Source organism: Leuciscus leuciscus, assembly GCF_965113295.1.
Source record: "Leuciscus leuciscus genome assembly, chromosome: 2".
Classification (NCBI taxonomy): Eukaryota; Metazoa; Chordata; class Actinopteri; order Cypriniformes; family Leuciscidae; genus Leuciscus; species Leuciscus leuciscus.
In genome coordinates, this window is record NC_138726.1 from 48608417 (window position 1) to 48631342 (window position 22926).

General features: G+C 35.5%; 1 protein-coding gene across 2 annotated transcripts in view; it reads left to right on the forward strand.

Annotated features, from left to right (window-relative positions):
• fes (FES proto-oncogene, tyrosine kinase) overlaps positions 1–14030 on the forward strand; it is a 21301-nt gene extending 7271 nt beyond the window's left edge. The window contains exons 6-20 of one of the 2 annotated variants that reach the window (XM_082157479.1): positions 1–15; positions 1142–1279; positions 2013–2132; positions 3357–3479; positions 4278–4467; positions 5808–5888; positions 5975–6211; positions 6532–6654; positions 8425–8478; positions 8595–8713; positions 8803–8897; positions 9311–9434; positions 9902–10059; positions 13320–13451; positions 13562–14030. The exon at positions 1–15 is cut by the window's left edge and continues 169 nt beyond it. In XM_082157479.1, the coding sequence (XP_082013605.1) occupies positions 1–15; positions 1142–1279; positions 2013–2132; positions 3357–3479; positions 4278–4467; positions 5808–5888; positions 5975–6211; positions 6532–6654; positions 8425–8478; positions 8595–8713; positions 8803–8897; positions 9311–9434; positions 9902–10059; positions 13320–13451; positions 13562–13695 (1843 nt within the window). In that variant the 3' untranslated portion in view covers positions 13696–14030. The remainder of the gene's footprint in view (positions 16–1141; positions 1280–2012; positions 2133–3356; positions 3480–4277; positions 4468–5807; positions 5889–5974; positions 6212–6531; positions 6655–8424; positions 8479–8594; positions 8714–8802; positions 8898–9310; positions 9435–9901; positions 10060–13319; positions 13452–13561) is intronic. The other variant, XM_082157480.1, reaches the window with a different exon arrangement.
• Positions 14031–22926: the final 8896 nt, after the last annotated feature.

Below are 22926 nucleotides of genomic sequence, written 5' to 3' on the forward strand. Positions count from 1 at the left end.
GATGGTGCTTATTCTGTGAGTGAACATCAATAACACCAGCACTATAATGTTAAACAGGGAAATCAGTCCTTTAACATGGGTTATTAGGTGATTAGGGTGTATTAGGGTATTTCAGTGGTTAGAATTAGTAAGCTTAGGTTAGATTCTTTTTAAATACTATAATAAAAAACCAAGCAGACCGATTCTCTCACAACTCGCGAGTCAAGTATTGCGGTACACGAATACACTCTTCTCGTTCTGTTCCCACGTTTTTTAGCGCTTATGCTAAATAGCAGGCTAACTAAACAAAATGTATATTCAAAGTTTTTTTTTTTAATAAACCCACAATTAAAGGAGTGGGGGGCTCTAACTCTGACTCTTCAACTATCAACATCTACGCAACTCTGAAAAAGAAGTGGCTTCTTCTGCATTAGGTAGGCCTAAGATATGTTTTTAACTTTTTGTAAAGCAGTCGTTCATTGTTAATGTATCTTAAACTTTGAAGATATGATATATAAATGTATGAAATGTAGAAGATATAATATATGGGGCTGTAAGCACCCCCATAAAATTAGAAATAGCCAAATTACCCCCCAATTTTTGATATTCTTGATGCTGCTCTGCTGCACTCCATTATGTGCTGCTCTGTTTGTTGTTAGGTTGACAAAAAGTCTTACTCTTAAAAGTAAAAATTTTAGTTTGCTCACTGATAGCACACGTACATTACAGAGACATCTATTTGATGTCTGCATTTACATCTGCAAGATGATTTTTTAGACTGTTTGCTCATCTGCAATATGTCTCTTAGACGTTTCTTGTCAGATGTTAAGTAGAGATTTAGACATTTGATTCATGTATTTCATAACTGAATATAACTGCTAGCTTGTGCAGTGGTGAACCGTCTGTGGTAGTTGCACCCCGAAGCATAAAAGTGAAATTAAGACTATGAACTCGTTGCCTTATTTTAAGAAACACAGCACAGTGACAGTTATAGACTTCTGCTTTTTTAATGGATGATATGTCATCCTGTTCAGTTCTCACAAGCAATGTTAACAGTCGTTACTCACATAGTTACAGTTAGTTGAAAGAAGAAGTAGTTTTGCTGAGCGTCTTGTGCGTTAAAACACATATGACTAGTGTGGCTTACTTTTTTTTTTTTTAGGAAGGAGATTCTGCAGGAATATTTTGATCTGTCTAATTTGCTTCATGATGAGGTGGTGAGTGTTCACACTGAAATGGCCAACGCCCTGAAGGCCATCCAGCCTCACAAAGAGTACGAGAGCTTCATTCAGCAGAACAGGTACATTAACATTCCCTTTTGTTCCCAGTTTTTGTGGAATGCAATGGGAAACTAGACCAGAAGAACAAAGGATGTTGCGCACATTTGCTTCTCGTCTCGTGAAGTCGACATGAAATCAAAATGGATCCTGTTTACTTTCATAAGAAATTTTCCAGGTCTTATTGTGCATGATTCATCAGTGATTATTATTATAAAGAAAAAAAGCTGAGATCAAACAGTTGCTCACAATCTCAGGCCTTTTAATAGGAAGTACCTTGCTGGTGCATGAGCTATGTGAAAGTGGAAGGCTACTATAAATAACATAAAATAAGTCAATTTCAAGCTTTTCCTCCAAAAATAAATGGTCACTGGCAAAACAGCTATTATATTGTAATTAAATATTTTCATACAGTCATAAATAAATAAGTTGTCTGTGAATAAATGTGACCAAAAAAGTGTCACAATGCTAAATGTCTGTCAATATAGAATGAAAATGTTTTTCTTGCATAAACAACCAAATATTAACTGAGGCCATGTGGGCGAGGCAACATAATATAACTAATAACATCATAGCCCAGTTTTTACAGTCCAATCAAATCATGATTGATAAAGTCCTTCCCTGCATTATTTCCTGTTAAATATTCTGCTTTATACAATGCATTTGGAATGCATCACAAATGTCCTTTGAAAGGATAGTTGGGGTGCTGTCTGTCTATATCTTTCTGCATGCACATGTATGTATGTTTCTGTGCAGGTCAAGAGGAGAGATTCCTGCATGTGTGGAGTTTGACAGCAGTTTGTTGGAGGATGCTGAAGGTCTAATGCCTGAAGATCTGCAGCTCAATGAGCTCACAGTAGAGGGAATCCAGCATCGGTGAGTTTATTCTTTCTTTACATCGCTATGTACCATAGTAGTGCAAGTGAATGCACATATGCCATAGAAAGACAGAAGTGAAATTACCCACAGGAGCCTTGTTTTTGTTTCTGAAACTCATGTGAATTTCTGGAACAATCTTTTTTGATGTGTGTGTGTGTGTGTGTGCGCGCGTGTGTGCGCGCGTGTGTGCGTGCGTGCGTGCGTGCGTGCGTGCGTGCGTGCGTGCGTGCGTGCGTGCGTGTGCATGTGTGTGAGTGTGCGCGCGCATGCATTTTGGCCTTAAGGCACCATCTTAAGCTTATTAGAACCAGATAATTGTTTTTTCCAATTACTTACACATTCAAATCAACTCTTTAAGCAGAACATTTCGACCCATTATGCCGATTTCTACAACAATGTTCAACTGTTATATTGTTAAAACGTTTAACTGTTTTTTCTTTCCATAACACTTTTTTTTTCTTAACACACATTTAGTAATTCACAATGTGTTCATGCAGAAACCACAAAACCATGCTGAGATCATCATGAGATCATCTAAATACTGAAATGCAAGAAAAGTAATGTTATATATACAATACCAAAAGGTTAGGGTCAGTTATTCAAAATAAAAAAAAAGAAATTATACTTTCATTCAGCAAGGATGCATTCAGTTGATCAAAAGAGACAACAAATACTTTTATTTGACCAAAATATCTGTTGATCTGTTGAACTTTCTATTCATCAAAGATGCATCATGGTTTTCACAAAAATGTAAAGCAGCAGAACTGTTTTCAACATTGATGATAAAATGTTTCTTGGGCAGCAAATCAGCATATTAGAATTATTTCTGAAGGATCATGTGACACTGAAGACTGGAGAAATGCTGCTGAAAATTCAGCTTTGCATCACAGGAACAAGTTACATTTTGAAATATATTCAAATAGAAAACAGAAGGATTTTAAAATTTCAAATTTTTAGTTTTTATTGTATTTTTGAGTAAATAAATGCATACTGAACATAAGAGACTTCTTTCAAAAATCGTACTGACCTCAAACTTTTCAACAGTAGTATGCAAATAGTATGCAAGCACATATAGTCATGTTCCATGATTCACACACATATTTACAGAATGTTATATAATGTGTAACTCAGTATTTCTGGCCCTCAGCATTTTGGCTGTCTTCTATCGCATCACAACTCATTTTGCGCTGTTGTGGCTTCTCATATTTTCTCTCCTCCAAGGCTCACCGCTGTGGAGGAGGAGCTCTTGTTTCTTTCTAGTACTCTTGGTTCCCAGCAGGCCACTGTCAACCAGCTGGAGTTGGATCTGCAGAATGAGGAAGGCTCTGCAAACATAGGCCAGAGGTGAGTCTGTGAGCTCTCCAAACACACCACAGTACGCAGTACACCTCTGCTTCCCTCGCTGAACTTTCTAAATAATTAAAACATGAACTGAAAAATAGGTCCATTACCTGTTACTGATAAGAGATTAAATTAAAGAACATTAAATGTAAATATACTCCAAACGGTCAACAAAAACACCAAAATCCATTACAATACACCACAATAGATTACTCCAGCAAAGAGGAGAGAGGCGTGAAGATCCACCTTGAAGATTCAACAAAGAGAGAGAACCGCCATTGAAGATTATATAATAGAAATCCAAGCTGATGTCACTCCTCTTTTGAGGATTTGGGAAATCCCTCACAACGTCATCTGTGGACTAAAATAAAAATGACACAGACACACATTACATTTACACATGACGTTTTTTTTTGTTTTGTTTTTTTAAGCATGACTGGGTGTTAACCATATTTTCTACTGATTGAGAGAGGAAATACTGTGGTAGATTGACTTAGAATGCCCTATTTTACTGTCATGAGTGAATATTGTAGAAAAAAATCCACACTCGTATTAATACATTAAACAGCACTTTCAACAGCTTTTCTCAGAAATTGCTTACTGCACCTTTAATGGAAGCATTCTGCAATATATAGTATATCAACTAGTCTTCTTGTGCTTCGACAGTGGCAATAAAAGGAACTGAATCAAAACGAATCTAACCAAATCATTTTGAAACAATAAGAACATTTAGATTTCACTAAATTCTCCCCAAAAAAGTGTATTAATGTGAGCTTGTCCTCCTCTGTTGTTGTTTTTTAGGGTGTATCAGTTCAGTAAGCGTAATGCTCTGGAGGACAGCAGACAGCAGGTAGTTCTGTCCATGGTGGCTCGCGCTCGTCTGGAGGCCCAGCGGAGAGTTCTTTCCGATAAACTTCAGTCTCTGGGCAATAATGAGGTCGCACCTGTTGGCCTGGATGATGATCGGATGTCTGTCACCTCCAGCAACTCAGTGAGTCCACTCTCATCTCAATAAATCTGTCCTGAGAGCTTCAGTTTTTTACATAATCTTTAAAGTGGTTCTCAAAGTGTGGGGCGCGCCCCCCAAGGGGGGGCCAAGGTTACTGCAGGGGGGGCATGGGAGATCAGCAGAAAAAAATGATTTTTTTAAAGGTTTAAAGGGGGGCGCGACCAAAAACGTTTGTGAAGAACCAGTGAAGAAAGACTATTTGTTTAAACAAATCTGCAACTTTTTGACGTCAGGTCAACACAAGATCATGCATGTTTTCATGTTTGTTTACAATTTTTGATCTGAACTGAATCAACAGTGAACTACCTTCAGGTAAATAATGGCTCTATTGCCTTTTTTTTAGAGCAGCTTTACAACAGAATTGAATTCTTTTCACTGTATATGTTATCACTGTAAAGCTGCTTTGAAACAATCTGTATTGAATAAAGCGCTATATAAATAAAGGTGACTTGACTTGACACCTGTTGGCTTGGTCTATTTAGTCAAGGTAGAAGGAAGTAGAATAGATACCTAGTAATATTTTTAAAACCCAGAGTAAATAATGATAAGAGTAAAATGTTGGGAAATTAGTCAAACTTGCAGAAGAGGGTGTTTTACAGAAGTCTTAAAGGCACAGGAGCAAAAATGTCCCATGTATTTATAAGGGATAAGGAGAAATGGTCATAACAAACTAAATTATTGCAGAAAAACTTTTATAACGATAGAACATTATAACTTGACTGAAATAAAATCACAATATGGCCCCTGTAAAGAATCTAGTGGCTTCTTCAGAGCTGTAAAATGCAGCACCATAATGATGTACAGTAAAATATCCAGTCATGCTGTGTTTTTACATTGGTTTTGTAAGTATGAGAATTGCACAACCTTTGTTGACTCTGAACTCCTGGTACTCACATGCTGCTGGTTGACCTTTCTGAATATGGTTGTTTCTCTAACATATATCAGAAGACTGAGACATGAATTGTAAATCATTTTCATTTTTGTTTGACCTCCCGATTTAACTGTACGTTCTCCAAACAGATATGTTTTGCTTAAAATAAAAAATATTTCAAGCATATGCGCTTGGGGGGAAATAAATTATGTGAATTTATTTAGTTTAGAATACAAGAAGGTTTATTTTCATGTTTAAAAAATTCAAACACGCATGCACATAAATAATCATAATTTATTCTATAATTAAATACAGCAATCAAAGACGTCAGAGTTCAACGAATAACTCCACTGTTATAACTCGAATAACTCCACAAGTGCAGGAACTTTTAACAAAAGTACTATTTCGTTTATCATGCCGTTGTGTTATTTGTCATGTTGTTTTCATGCAGGAGCGTGACAAAGACCATAAGCACCTCAACATAGACGTAATCGTGAACCATCTCAGCAGCTTGTTCAAGCCCAAGTACATGGTTAGTGGTGTTTTGTTTGGTGGCCGTCTTTCTCTCTCGCCTCCTCCCTGCTCACTGCTCATTGTTGTATCTACAACTTTCTGTAGAGTAGCGTGTTTTATACATCTCACCAGGTTCCCCCCGCTCTGACGCCGGTGCCCGAGATAGAGAAGCCCTTGTCCCAGCAGGGCTGGTATCATGGTGCCATCCCCCGTCTGGAGGTTCAGGAACTGCTGAAGAATGATGGGGACTTCCTGGTTAGAGAAAGCCAGGGAAAACAAGAATACGTGTTGTCTGTGCACTGGGGAGGCCAGTGCCGGCACTTCCTTATTCAGAGTACAGAAGTGAGTGTTTTATAGTTTTTTTTTGGTAACACGTTATTTTACAGTGTCCTTGTTACATATGTTACATGTACTTACCATAGTAATAACAGTAAATTAAGCATAATTACATGCAACTAACCCTAAACCAAATCCTAATCCTACCCTGACCCTATAGTAAGTACATGTAGTTGCTTAATATTACTCAGTACTTAAATATATAATTACTCTGTAACAATGACACCTTAAAATAAAGTGTGTACCGTGCTTTTTTGTTCCAGTTCACAGTGTGCAGTGGTTAGGTGTCATTTATATGATGATGGCATGTTTATGTGTGTATTTAGGGTGTGTATCGTCTTGACGGTGAGGGCTTCGCCTCTGTACCACTGCTAATGAATCATCTCCTCAGCTCCAATCAAAACGTCACAAAGAGGACAGAGATTGTGCTGAAGAGACCCATCCTCAAGGTTTGTCGCTGATCCCAAACCAGTCTCACAAGTACTATACATATTACTGCTGAGTAGTGACAGGTTGATATCTATTGGCCAAGGTTATTCTTTTTTCTTTTCTTTTTTTTTGTGATATCAGTTCCTCTTTGGCCAAATTAGAGCTTCCCTTTTCCCTGTCCACTTCAGAATGTACTAAACTGCATGGGCACCAGTGGTCTCTACAATTGACCTAGGCCTGTTCCTGTTCACAACTATACATAAACTATTTTCAAAATTTAGGGATTTTATGAATATTTGCAAATTATATTATAATAAATAAAATAATAATATAATAAAATATTATTAGAAAAAAAAACATAGCTCAAAATCCAAAAATAGTAGTTTTAGTTAGAAATAAATTAATAATGACATTAAGATTACGTTGTTAAACTGTTAAATTATTCAAATATGTAATACATCAATAATAATTACATGAAAAGGTTTACATAGACAAACTTTAAGTTGGCATGAAAAAAGCCTTGCCAGAAAGTTTGAAGAATTTTTAAAAGCTTGAAGTTTGAAGTTTTTAGTTTTAATTAGTTTAAGTTTTAGTTTAGTAGTTTTAAAAGTTTGAATGTTTTCAGTTTTAATTAGTTTAAGTTTTAGTTTAGTAGTTTTAAAAGTTTGTAGAAGTTTGAAGGTTTTCAGTTTAGAAATATTAGATAGAATGGAAGCTTAAATGAGTCTTGATTGGTTAGAAATAGTACATAGAATGGCAGCTGATGGAGTCTAATGAGCCTCTCCAACTGTCAAAATTTGAATTTAGTTTGGAGTTAGAAAGAAAGAAAGAAAGAAAGAAAGAAAGAAAGAAAGAAAGAAAGAAAGAAAGAAAGAAAAAGAGAGCGAGAGAGAGAAAGAAAGAAAGAAAGAAAGAAAGAAAGAAAGAAAGAAAGAAAGAAAGAAAGAAAGAAAGAAAGAAAGAAAGAAAGAAAGAAAGAAAGAAAAAGAAAGCTTAAATGAGTCTCAATTAATTAGAAATAGTACATAGAATGGCAGCTGATGGAGTCTAATGAGCCTCTCCAACTGTCATAATTTGAATTTATACAGTTGAAGTTTAAATAGTCTTGGCTCAATTTGAACATTCCGCAATGAAAGTCTATGGGATTTTTCCAAGTTTTTATCAGCAATTTTAGGAAAACAGCAAGTCGGATCAGTCTAAATAGATAAAGCAACTCGAGTCAGAACAGTTTGAAGGTTTAGTCTGAGTTTAGTGGTTGTAGCTTGAACAGTTTCGGAGGAGTAGCGTGGAGAAATTTTGGCTAAGAATAATAATAATAAGCTTAAGTACAATATCAGTATGTTGGCAAGCCAACTTATTAATAATAATAATAAAAATACTAAACTGTTAAATTATTACATTTATTTAATAATAAGGATTTATTTATTTATTGTTTGTTTGTTTATTTGTCCTTTAAGGTTCACCTTGAAAAAAGTTCATAAATGTACACCTTTTTGTCACAAAGTAACCTTTTTTACGCAAATATTTTTAAAGAACATTTAACATCAAATGACAAAGGGACGTTTATAGAATTTGGAAGATTAACTTTTAACATTTTCAAAAGTTAAAAGTTTATAGTTGAACTTTATATTTGAAGTTTCTTCTAAGAGAACGGGCATTATAGATATCTAGATATGGGCATTGGCCATTAATATTATTATCAGTCGACCACTCTGCTGCTGAGTGCTGTGATTGACCAGTCATTATTATGTTTGCATCGATTAATACAGTTTTTGTGGGGGTGTTTTTAGGATAAGTGGGTCTTGGAGCATGACGATGTCATCCTTGGACAGAGCATTGGTCGGGTAAGCCCGGATATCTTCTGTGTTATATAAAAGGATTGAAATTTCAGTAAAGATAACTGGTCGAACTAGTTTTTTATTAAAGATGTTGCTTCTTGTAACCTTTTGGATGATATTAGGGCAACTTTGGTGAGGTGTTCAGTGGCCGTCTGCGTTCAGACAATACACCAGTCGCTGTGAAAGCCTGCCGAGAGAATCTGCCTGTAGAACATAAGAGCAAGTTCCTAATGGAGGCCCGGTTTGTAGATACACTGATTAACACACACACATACCGTGTGTACTCACACATACACTCATTTAACTAACTTATCTCCATTTCTGTCTCAGGATCCTAAAACAGTACGACCACCCAAACATAGTGAAGCTAATCGGCGTCTGCACTCAAAAACAGCCAATATATATCATCATGGAGCTAGTTCAAGGTACGTCTAAACCTTTCATTCAAATCATTTAAAGGGACAGTGCACCCAAAAATGAGAATTCTGCCATAATTTACTTCCCTCAAGTTGTTCCAAAGCTGTATGACTCTCATTCTATCACAAAACACAAAAGATGTTTAGCAGTGTAACAGTGAAAGTAAATCATGATTTATATTGTTAAGCTTAAAAAATGGCAAAAAGCACCATAAACATAGTTCACACGTCTCATGTCTTATATTGCAAATCCTCTTAATCTAGATGATAGATTTTTTTTTGAAGAACAAAAGTTTATTTGCTCGTTTATTATTATTAAATTAATATATGTTTTTAATTATTAAAAGTATTAAATCATTGAATAAATGATGAACTATTACTTTAAAATGTTCAAGTCTCTTGATGGCGTATTCTTCTGACAGGAGGGGACTTTCTAACCTTTTTGCGCACAGAGGGCCACAACTTGAAGCCCAACATGTTGATCAGAATGGCAGAAAATGTTGCATCTGGCATGGCGTACCTGGAAAACAAGAAGTGCATTCATCGGTGAGAGTTTGAAAATGAAATAGAAAGACAATGAAATATAGTGATATACTGCATAAGATCCTAGTCTCAATGCTGAAAAACTATAGTAGATCCATAAAGCACTAGCAGACCTCATAAAGAGCTCACAGCTGTTTTTTATTGAATCGAATAAGTAGACTCTAGGTATTTCTCTATTATGGTTAAGTCTTTTTACCAGTGGTTTGCAAGCAATGCCCAATGGGAAGATTCTGGGATAATGAGACTGAGAGGAAATCTGATAGTGCCTGTTTCCCTCATGCTGTGTCAAACAGCTCAGTGTCTCTCGGAAGGATTTAGTTTTAATAGAGCCAATGCATTCTGTGTTTCTCTGTCTGTCATTCTTATACTTTTTTTCTAGTGTGCTCTGGTTGCTCTCTCTCTACACTATGCTTTCCTTTTTTTCAGAGCAACCTACAATAAATCCCAATTTTCCCTGTCTCTCTCTGTAGAGATCTGGCTGCCCGCAACTGTCTTGTGGGAGAGGAGAGCGTGGTGAAGATCAGTGATTTTGGTATGTCACGTGAGGAGCAGGATGGTGTTTATTCTGCTACAGGAGGAATGAAGCAGATCCCAGTCAAATGGACGGCACCAGAGGCCCTCAATTATGGTACCAACAATCACTTAAAGGAGCCTATTATGCTTTATTACATTTCTGTAGTGTGTAGTGTTGCTGTAGGGAGATATTTTCAATATCAGTGCGCACTGTGTCTGAACTTCCTGAAACGCCTCGATTAGTCTGGAGTTTTCTTCAGGGAACGTACACATCACAATGTTCCTCATTTAAATAATTAGAGGCCTGGTTGAGTTGCGTCTGTAGTCAAGTCAAGTCATCTTCATTTATATAGCGCTTTTAACAATGTAGATTGTTTCAAAGCAGCTTTACAGAGATAAACGTATCATTTAAGGTAAGATTGTTTTGGCTTTATAGCGGCTCTTTAATAAAGTTATTTCCAGCTAAAGTTAGTTTTGATTGATTCGCTTCTGTCGCAACGATCATTTGTTATTAAATTAGGGGCCGCTAAGACGACACCATTCTCTCTACACAGACTTTAAACGCAAACCTGTGAGAAACGCTGATGGCGTTCACATGCGCATTAAGAATTGGTTCTATAGTTATGTGCATTTGAATATATGTGCGCAGGTTTGAAATTCCCTACAAACCAAGCCTAATCAAAGTACTGGCGTTTTCTTATAAATTTGATACAGAATTTTATTTTATTTTATCAATTCGGGGTAGATACGCGAATTGAGTTTCCCGACGACGCTTTATCTGTAGAGTGGTAAAGGGATCCTCCATAGTCAAGTCAAGTCAAGTCAAGTTTATTTGTATAGCGCTTTTCACAATACAGATTGTATCAAAGCAGCTTCACAGTATTAAATTTAAATAATACAACAAAGTTTGTTTCAAGAGGAATTTATTGATTGATAAAATTAAATTAAATATCCCCAAAATATCCCCAACTGAGCAAGCCAAAGGCAACAGTGGCAAGGAACCGAAAAACTCCAAGTGACCTAATGGTGTCCTAAAACTCCATCAGGTGACCTAATGGAGAAAAAAAACCTTGGGAGAACCCAGGCTCAGTCGGGGGCCAGTTCTCCTCTGACATTTATGAGCTAGAGGCCGGATTGTAGTTTGAACTGTAGGATTATATGAATGCCTGGCTGAAGAGATGCGACTTTAATCTAGTTTTAAACTGGGAGAGCGAGTCTGAGCAACGAACAGTATCAGGAAGACTATTCCAGAGTTTTGGAGCCAAATGTGAAAATGCTCTCCCTCCTTTGGTGGTTCTGGATATCCTAGGTATGACCAAAAGCCTTGAATTTAGTGATCTTAAAGAGCGCGATGGATTATAGGGCGAGACTAGTTGGCACTTAGGCACTGCGTTGTCATCGGGTCCAGGCGAAGGTCCTTCATCAGATCTGGATCCGGCAGGCTGCGGGAAAACCTCGGGATAAACAAAGACACTAAAATTAGCGTAGATGCCATTCTTCTCATGATGTAACGAGTACATCAGCATTAATGGGAAGTGTTCCCGGTTCCGGCTGACCTAATCTATGCAGCCTAACATTGAATTATAGAAGTCTATAGTGTATTATGTGAATGCTAGGTCAAAGAGATGTGTTTTTAGTCTAGCTTTGAACTGACAAGAGTGTGTCTGCTTCCCGGACAATGTTAGGGAGACTGTTCCAAAGTTTTGGTGCTAAATAGGAAAAGGATCTACCGCCAGCAGTCGATTTTGATATTCTAGGTATTATCCACTGGCCGGAATTTTGAGATCGCAATAGACGTGAAGGACTATAATGCGTTAAGAGCTCGCTCAAGTACTGTGGAGCTAAACCATTTAGTGCTTTGTAAGTAATCAGCAATATTTTAAACTTGATGCGATGTTTAATAGGGAGCCAATGCAGTTTTGACAGAACCGGGCTGATATGGTCATACTTCCTGGTTCTGGTAAGAACTCGAGCTGTTGCGTTTTGAACTAGCTGTAGTTTGTTTATTAAGCGTGCAGAGCAACCACCCAGTAGAGCATTACAATAATCTAGCCTTGATGTCATGAATACATGAACTAATTGTTCCGCATTTGTCAATGAGAGCATATGACGTAATTTAGATATATTTTTAAGATGGAAAAATGCGGTTTTACAGATACTAGAGACGTGACTTTCAAATGAATGATTGATAGAATGAAAGTCTAGTCACCTTTATTTATAGAGAGCTTTATACAATGCAGATTGTTTCAAAGCAGCTTTACAGTGATAACAGGAAAATTATGCATTTCGGCTGTTGTTCTGCTGAAGTCAGTTCAGTGTTGATTCACTTCCGTTGTAAAGATAAGTTAATTTTATCTATAAAGCAGTTCTGCAAAAAAATGATGTCATCGTCCAGCTCAGTTCAGTTCTCATTCAACGTCGTCAGTAAGTCAGATCGATAATATTGTTGAATATTAAGTTTCCACAACTAAGCACGACAGTGGCAAGGAACCCAAACATCAGGTAACAGAATGGAGAACAAAACCTTGGGAGAAACCAGGCTCAGTTGGGTTTCTCCCAAGTTTGTAGTCTGTTAAAGCTCTGGGTTATGGAAACACGCATTTCTGAAGCAGTTGACAAATCACAACACACTGGTCCAGACGACCAATCAGAGCACATTGCACTTTTTTCGGAAAGAGGGGATTCATAGAAACCGGAACTAAACAGAGTGTTACTGACTAATGGGAAGAGAAGTGCTGCAACAATGTAAAATAAGTGAAAAATCATACGTTTTTTGAACGTTCAAGCATGAAAACCTACTCTACTAGACCCCAAAAACTAAATCAAGACTTTGTATAATAGCTCCTCTAAACAAACATTGCCAATAGATTGATCCATTAAAAATAGGGTGACCAGACATCCCGTTTTGCCTGGGATAGTCCCGTATTTCAGCTCTCTTTTTTGTGTCCCGACTTACTATGTTTTGTTCCCTATTTCTTCTTTCCTTAATTGGGATAAAGGGATATTAAAGAGCATGGAGGAGATCAAGTCAAATGCAATGTCAAAAAAGCATGTGTGTACATTTAACAAATATATTTTAAAAGAGTTTATCAAGTTATAATGCGCAGCAAGTTGTGAGAAAAAAAAAAAGATGCCTGTCCATCACGTTTTGAATTCCACCATGAGAAATCTGGTCACCTTCATTAAAAAAGAACCAAAACAGATGTTAGACACTATGTGTGCTGCTTTAGTTCTGTTTCTTAAGTATTTATGCTAAGTTAAGGGGGATCAGTCTGTACCCGTAGCAACAGAGAATCCCAAAGGACACTGCATTATGTTTGACTGGTCACGATTGAGGGTTTTATGTCTCAACGCTGCCCTCTGTTGTTTCATCAGGGCGATACACCACTGAGAGTGATGTGTGGAGTTTTGGAGTGCTGCTGTGGGAGACGTTCTCCAGAGGAGTCACACCGTATACCATACCAAAAAACATGAATAACCAACAGACCAGAGACGAGGTGGAGAGAGGTACTTCACATACACACATACTGTACCACACACACCAAACTCTGGCTTATTGCCTGTTTGCAAAGCAAGTGTTGTTTAAATCTTTTTTTATGTCTTGTTTTTGTTTATAGGATATCGTATGCCGGCCCCAAATAACTGTCCGGATGAAATCTATGCCCTCATGTGTCAGTGCTGGCAGTATGATCCAAGAAAACGACCCTCATTTCGCAAACTAAAGGCAGATCTGTGTGCTTTAAGTCGGTAACGCACACACACACACACACATGCTTACAGTGCAGATATTTTAAGATGAGGCCAAAGCAAAGGATTTATTTTTTTAATTTGTGTGCCACAGTTGAAAAAAAGCATTCTGAATGAGTATTATTAATAAGAATAGATTATAATTAAGAATATTTGATTTTATATATTAAATTCTGTGTAATGTGGTGTTCCAAATGTTTTTTTGGGTGACATCCCGATGTTTAAATAACAAATAAATTATTTTTTTGCAGATGACAAATGTGATCTTATATAAGTCTGTACATTTGCTGTTTATTGTATGAAAATACTGTAAATAAATGTAATAATTATTGATAACAATTTGAGTACTTTTTTTTTTTTTCAAATGAATCAGGAGACATTAAAATGTATCAAAAGTGACAGTAAAGTCAATTATAATCTCACAAAATATTTATATTTCAAATAAATGCTGTAAAAGTTCTTTCGAACTTTCTATTCATCAAAGAATCCTAAAAAAAATACATTTGGTTTCCTTAAAAATATTAAGCAGCTCAACTGTTTACATCATTAATAATGAGAAATGTTTTTTGAGCATCAAATCATCATATTAGAATGATTTCTGAAGGATCATGTGACACTGAAGACTGGAGTAATAATTCTGGAAATTCAGCTTTACCAACACAGGAATAAATTACATTTTAAAATATATTAAAATAGAAAACAGTTATTTTAAATTGTAACAATATTTCACAATATTTTTACTTGATTTTTGATCAAATAAATGCATAATTGGCGAGCAGAAGAGACCTTTTTTCAAAACCAAAAAATCTTTGAACAGTACCGTATATGCTAACATTATCTTCTTAGAGGCAATTTAGTTTTTGTTCACTCCACCAAAAATTTATTTAGCTGTTGGTGTGAACAAATCTTAAATCTTTCATACATTGAGATGTATTTCTCATCATAAAACATTGGATAGATTCCATAAAGCATTCTATTTTCCTAAACATTTATGCACTGCAGAACTCACAGCCACACAGGTGTGAATGGGTGTGTCTATCTGTTCATGTGTCTTATCTGCCTTAGGGACGAAAGAAGACAAAGACAAAGAAGATATGACATGTGACTCACAGCCAAACCTGCTCAAGGCTTTAACACTTTGCATAACTGAAATTGATTGCACGACACAAGACTATCATATGACACTTCTTGGATTTTTCATTTCTGCTGATCCAGGATTCATTTTGCTTAGAAAACTGGTTGAGATTATTGGGACAAGTCACAGATAACCCAAGCTGAGAGGCTTTACTCCTAACATGCCGTAAACATGGGTCCAGAACAGTTTTTGAATTATAAGAAAATATTTCAGTGCACTGTCAATTTAAACTCTATAAAACCATTATTTAGTATTACCCTGTTTTTCATCTTTATGTTCTAAAAATGCTCAACATGGGTTAATGGAGTGTGAAGTATGGAAAAATGGGTCACACTTTAGTTTAGGGTCCAATTCTTACTATTAACTAACTATTATCTACGAATTTTGCCTTAATAAACTCCTAATTACTGCTTTTTAATAGTTAGTAAGGTAGTTGTTTAATTTGAGTATTGGGTAGTATTTATTAAGAGATGTACAATATGGTAATGCAGAATAAGTGCTTTATAAATACTATAAACAGCCAATAATAAGCAACTAGTTAATAGTGAGAATTGGACCCTAAAGTGTTTACAAAAGATAAAAATGCTTCTTGTGAAAGAACATCCATTGTTTCTGCACAAATGCAACATACAGAGAGGCCATGAAAAGTATTAGGACACTTAAACCAGACTATAATATAATATCAAAACATGCATTTATTTAAAAGATAGCACAGGCACACTACTTAAGCAAAACATTTCACAAAAAGAAGTTTGTTAGGTTTAATTAAAGTCCATAGTTAAACACCATTCGGTTAAATGGCAATGCAAAAACTACTCAGAAAATTCAAGAAAATATGTAGCATTGTGTGTTTGCAGATTCCAGGGATATTCTAACATTAAGTGTGGGTTAAATGTTTAAATACTTTTTGGGGTCGAAAATTACAAAAAGGTGTGCATATTCTAAACCCAATTTGGGCTCAGGTGTAAGACAAAAAAGAAAAAAAAGAACGATAAATAGAAAAAAAAAAGATGTCTGCACACTGAAGTTACAGCTCCGTACAATATACATATTTATTATTTCTGAAAAGCGCAAAGTTTCAACAGATATGGTCATAAATTTTTTTTTTTTTTATATATATATATATATTATAGAGCTGTAACTTCATTGTGCAGACATAATTTTAGATTTTTTGGTACAGGTGTATCTTATTGGACTATTTGCCTATCAAATATTTGCAAATATTTCAAATGCATCATACCTCTACATTTACTGTGTGTGACACATTTGGAGACGTTGAAACTTGATGCTGGCACATATTTGAGCATCTTGAATGAAACTATTTCCACGCGCACGGCAGTCAGAATAAACGCATTCTGATCTATATCAGTTTTTCTGGCGCAGAATAATCAGCTGCATGATGAGAGAAATGAAGATAGAGTGCCGTGATTTTTAAAGACTGCTGGATAAATGTGCTTTTCCTCTCTTTGTTGTTTCTCTCAAAGTTGCTTTGCAATGTATTTGACACAGGAGCCCCAAGTTCAATTTATGGAGCGTTAAAGACGTCATCATTGTCCTGAGAGGGTGACATTGATGGTCCTGAATTGATAAACGACATGCCACTGTGACATGTGGAGTGTCAGCTGACACATCTCGTGATGCAGCCACACACTACAGCAAATACCGTTTGAAAGGTATTCACGCATGGAGCGCCTGCTTCCTCACAACACTCACTGGTTGGTGCTGTCAAGAGTGTTCGATGTTTGCAATGTGTGTTAGGTTTATACAACTTGTTTTTTATGCAGAAAATAACAAAAAAAAAGCACATTGGTCAAATGTTCCCATCTAAACGCTTGACAGGATGATCAGCCTCAAAGGGGGTTAAGACCAGGCATGTAGCAGGACACCTTTCTTAAAAGGGCGTTTCAAAGCATTGTGTGAAAGTGCCTGTAGCAGATTTTCTAGTGTTTTTTTTTTTTTTTTGGACAGATCTGTGGTCAAATTACACCTTTAATTGGTTGTTTTTGTCCACATGCAATTAAAGATACAGCTCAGGAAACTGGACATATAGTCATACCAGTTCTGAGTTTGCCGGAGGACATTTGAATTTTTATGTTCTGCAAGTGGTTTTGCTACACATGGAGTGTTATATCAGCTTCCCTGTGTATTCCCAGCATTTGTGTACAGTAGAGATTTAATCTTGAAAGGTCTAGGAACTGCAAAAACACTAGAGAGATACAGGTGGCTACTTTTTTGGTTTCATTATCTTTCAGCTTATACAAATCTCCTAATTACACTTAAGTAAGCTGCTTTTTTTTTTAGGTCTAGAAATTGCATCTTTTTTTAATATCTATGTCCGTGGCCTCACATGCCCAGGCATGTGGCACATTACGTATACTGCACACTGTTACTATCAGCCTGACTATCAGTAAGTCATTGTCTTTGTGACGGTATGACTAGCTGAAATTCGTTTGTCTTTGACGGTTCGCTTCATAGCTTGTCATTCCAGGTAATTCTCTAAACCGTTTGGTTGCTCACAAGGTGAGATCATAAAGATCTGATCCTAATCAAAGCATGTCTATTTCCGCTAAGACTCTCTTCCCAGTTTGTGGGAGTGTTTTTGACAAATTGACCTCACTCCGCTTGTCATTGAGATGATTTATAATGGGATGGTTTATAATTTTGCTTATGATGGTTTTGTAAGATGCTTTTACTTTCATATCTTGGTCACATGAACTACATCTGGTGATAATGTGATATGGACTACAGTTACCTTTAGTGATTCCTTTTTATCTGTGAAACTGTATAACTGTGTATGTATGTGTGTGTGTGTGTGTGTGTGTGTGTGTGTGTGTGTGTGTGTATATATATATATATATATATATATATATATATATATATAATCATTTAATATAGATTTACAGTAGTAAAATTAAATGAAATTGTATTATATGATTAATATCAAATTTTCAAATATAATGGTTTCAAATATGGAGATAAATATGGTGACTATCTCTAAGGTGGACACCCAACTTATTATTTATTCAGATTACTTTTTTCAAGTAACTAATATAGTAACGTGTTACTTTTTTCAAATAAGTAATGAAATCGGGAGAAATAGTAATTAGTCGTTGTAAACATGATGATCATTGTAGTTCTAGACTAAATGTGAGTTATTCATCTCACGTACACAAAAACAGATTCAGTATTCTTCAAAATAAATAAAACCAGAAATGCAAATTCAGAAAATTATCCAAACCTGCCATAATTAAATGTTAAATAACACAAGTATACTTTATGTATTGAATCTCACTTTATTGACCAAAGTCTTTGCTGCAGACCTTTGATGATCCAATTCAACCATACTAATAAGCAAAAATGACTTTAGATACACATGTTTTTGTTTTTTTTATTGCGTTAGAGTATTGAATGTTCTTTTCTTATGCTTCTGCGATCCAGAACATCAGCACATCTGAAAGGGTTTGAGCTGCACCCTTCTGTACAGGTGTGGATTTGCTTTTTCATTTTCGTTATCTTAATGTAGAATCAGCTGTACATAAGTGAAGAGTTGACTTGTCTTTGATTGACAGAAATTCATGTGATATCCTTTTGTCATCAGTAATGGAATGTCCTAGTGACAGATTGCAAAGGCCAGGCATAGTCAAGTGATTCCTGTTATTCTTGGAATGCCACCCTGATAACAATCTGAGGACCACACTTTGTCACATGCTCTCTACCTGTTTTTTGGTGAAACACACCTCCATAACGCTTCAATAGCCACATGTTCTCTAGCTAAGTGTGAAGAAATGCACATGCACACTCCCCTTTTTGTTTTCTAGACGTGAGCCTGACTTTGGGATATGAGACAAATGAATACACTACCAGGCAAAAGTTTGGACACGCTTGATTGATTTACAATATAGTCTGTTGATCTAAATGTTTCTGACTAATTGCTTGAAATTAGTTTTGTATACACATTTTGCTTATGCTTTAAGCAATAAATTGCTTATGCTTTAATTTCTTACTACTTACTTCCCATACTTTCATTGGTGTTATTTCAGTTTTGATCATGTTATCTTAAAGTAGTGTAAATGTTAAATGAGTCATAGTGTATCTTATTGCATGGATGATGCACGAGAGATTGGTTAATATAAAAGTTTTTTAAATCCAAGAAGAATAAAAAAGCACAGGTTATTTTAAAATGTAGTATTTTTTCCATATATTTAGATTAGATTAAATTCAGCTTGTGGAGGCAGTCTAGTTAAGGGTAAATGTATTGTTTGTCTTGTTTAAATTCATTTAAAATATTGAATAATGAATACAACTTCAATGGAAATTTAATAAAAGTCCATACAGCTAAAAGTTATGGGTAAAACAAATCATCAAATATTGTGTTTTCAGAATATTCCGGAAAAAATTCAGTCCCAAAATATACAATGTGCTTTAAGCTGTATTTGATGTGAAATGACATGAGGAAAGAGAACCAATTGCAAAAACTGAAAACTGAAAATGCATTTATACAATTCATGATATAAAACGAAAGCTAATGTCTTAAGTGAACGTAAACAGCTGAGACTGAGAAAGAAAACAAGTATGTTGGATACATGCAGCTCTTAAAGTGACAGCAGCCTAATAACCCTACAGCTGTCTTTGTCCTTAATGTTCATCTAACAACAAAACACAAAAAGAAAATCACCCGCTGCTCTTGACTGAATAAGTTTTGCCACTTTGGTAAGGATTAATCTATATTTAATGCTATGCAGTGTTATTTTACATTTGATTCCTTTTTTTTTATTTCTGTCACTGCATGAAAAGAGGTGTATCCGGACTAGTAAACTCCTGTATGTCCACAAGTACTCCGTATATATCAAATCAGCCCAGATATTTCCGTAATGACATCAGTTCGGACTATGCTACAGCCATTTGTTGCCATTGTAAGTAATCTCCTCAAGGATTTTGTCAGGAGACATTTTCACACCTAAACCAGACAGGTATTGGGCCACAGACTTTTCGCAAAAGTCATTTCATTGGTCAACTTAAAATTTATCCCACCCAAAACCCTTACAGCAAAGTGACTTCATTAGTTTTAATTAAAATATACCCCTCCCAAAACCCTTAAGGTGAATGTTTTGATTGGTTTTCTCTAAAATATACCCCTCCCAAAACCCTTACAGGTGAGTGATTTGATTGGTTGCAGGTCAGGTGGGCAGACCAAAAAAATATAGTTTAACCAATAATTGATTGTTTGTCTTTATTAGGGAAAATAGTAGATAGTATCCAAAACATAAAAACCACAATTTCAACAGAAAACAACATTTAAAAATACAACATCTACTTTGAATGAAAGATGTTTTTTTTTTTAAAGGCAGTAAATAATAACACATGAGATGATGTATCACTGCAGCTCCTGCATGAATCCACATCAACAGCATCTTCCTCATCTTACATTGAGCTCCACCATTTCTGTCCTCTTTTTTTTTTTTGCCACAACCTTGTTTGAGTGTTTCAGCTGGGCCTTTTCGGAAAGAAACTATGAATACTTCTCCCTCATAGCCTCATTATAAATCTGGTAGGATACCTGAAAGGCATCAGATATGTTTAGTAACAGAATATTTATTTGGATTGGTTAAACAATGCAAAAAAAAGGGATATTAAAAGATTGCAACAACCTTCTGAACTTCTGTTACTGTTTATAATCTCAGAAGATGAGTTGAGTGGATCTTGTGTTTAGGAGACTGTGGAAAAGAGGAAACAACATCTGAGAAAAAAAAGACTGTATAAATATAGTTAACATTAAATATATTCATTTTACACTATATAGATAATCAGTCTTACCTGGTTTGTGCGTGATGTTGAAGTGGATTCTCCTCAGAACTGTGCAGGCTTAGTGTTTCAGTCTGAAAGTGTGACCGGCCGGAGATCAGTGTGTGTGCGCGCGTGTGTGTGTGGGAGGGGATCATTTATGGAAGACCAGGGCTGTTTGACACTTTTTTTAATATATATTTTGATAGTATGATAAGATATATTTTGAAAGTATGAGTGTTTATTTATATGTAGTTTATAATTATTAATATATAAATGAATTTATAAATATATTCATATTAGTGCCGGGCAAAGATTAATCGCAATGAATCGTTTCCAAAATACAAGTTTGTGTTTACATAATATATGTGTGTGTACTGTGTATAATTATTTTGTATATATAAATACACACATGTGCATGTATATATTTAAGAAATATTTGCATGTATATACTGTGTGTGTGTATATATATATATATATATATTTATACATAATTTATATTATATATAAATATTTTATATATAAATACCACATTTTCTTTAAATATATACATGCGTATGTGTGTATTTATATATACAAAATAATTATACACAGTACACACACATATATTATGTAAACACAAACTTTTATTTTGGATGCAATTCATCGCGAATAATCGTTGCCAAGCACTAATTCATTTATAAATGAGAATATATAAATTCTATTTGCTATTTTTGACTGAACATAACTATTGAACACTTCCACTGTTATTGGCCAGGGAAAGATACACACGTCATAACACACATTGACTTTTTGGGGGTATATTTCACTATTTTAAGAGATACAGCTAGATATACTTCTCCTCCAGGTCTTCATTTCTGTGGAATAATATGGAAACAAGAATGAAGTTGTGGAGAGAGGATGCCTTCAGATTAAAAAACATCTAGCCTATAGATATGTTCTCTAATGGCTCTGTCAAAAATGCTAAAGCTAGCTATGTTAGAGTTCAGTAGTGTATTACTGAAACTATTTTGAGGCTGTTTTGTGAAACTCCCCAGGCTCACCCCGTCCCTCCATCTGAGAACACAGCAAGCACCTTAACTACGGGTCATTAACATATCAAAGGTCTTCACACCTAACCGCCATCAGTGTTTCAGCTATGAATGGCCATGAAATTTCACAGATTCTATATGTCCGTCTCAAGTATCTGGGTATTTCTGGAAATGTACTGTTCTGTGTAACTTAGCTCAGGGTTTTTTTACGCATACATCCGGAAAACCTGAAATTACACGTAAATTAACCATGGCCAGAAATGACCAGATTCGACCCTTTTCATGCAGTGCGTACCTGAAAATTGTGATGTTTCCCTGGTTTCTAAATATTTAAACCACTGACCCAACCAGGCTAGTAGAAAAAAATACTTAGCGTTGAGCCCAACTCTGAATATTCACTGTGCTATTAGTTTTTCTCGATTGCTTAAACGCATTTCTTGAACTATGCCTCGTATTCTCAAAACGGTAAACACAAATCCATAACATCTCACCCAATTCCCCAAACATGTGTAGAATTTTGAAGTGACAGTTCAACAAATCTGACTTATGTGTCATAACAGGGGAATAGTGTTTATAGTTCAGTGAAATGGGTGTGTTTTTTGATAAATGGCATTATGGTTTTGAAATTTTCTTTCAAAAGCCTGGTTATAGTGTTTAAGCAATCAAGAAAAACTGTAAATGAAAGATAAAATATGAGAGCAATGGAATGAACAGTGAAAGTAACAGAAGCTTTAAGCCAACTAATTTGATTCATATTATTTTGGGTTCTCTACCCAATTTATTTATTTTTTTTAAATTACAAATGCAATGAATATGCAGGTGTTGGGTATAAGCCTCGTGCTGGAAAAAGTGGTATCGGAGAAATCCCTAGTATTTTCATAATGAGGTGATCTGGTTATGTAACACAGCAGTTCAGCTACTTCAGATAGTATCTGGTATGTACCCAACAGAGAACAATGTCAAGCATGAGATATTGACTGTTGTGTCTTGTGACTTATGAGTTGAATGCCTGCAAAAGAAGCTTGATAATAACTATTAAACTGGTCATGCTCACCTGGCTATCTCTTTAAGATAAAAAAAGAAAAAGAAAAAGATTTTTCAGAAAATGCAGATTTTAATAATAATAATGAATTACATTTATATAGCGCTTTTCTCTGCAATCAAATCGCTTTGAACATTTTTCTTTTATACAGAAATATAATTAATGACAGCATCACTCAATTTAAGCAACATCATCAAATCAATATTTTTAGGTTAAAATGTAGGCTACATATAGCCTACTGTATAA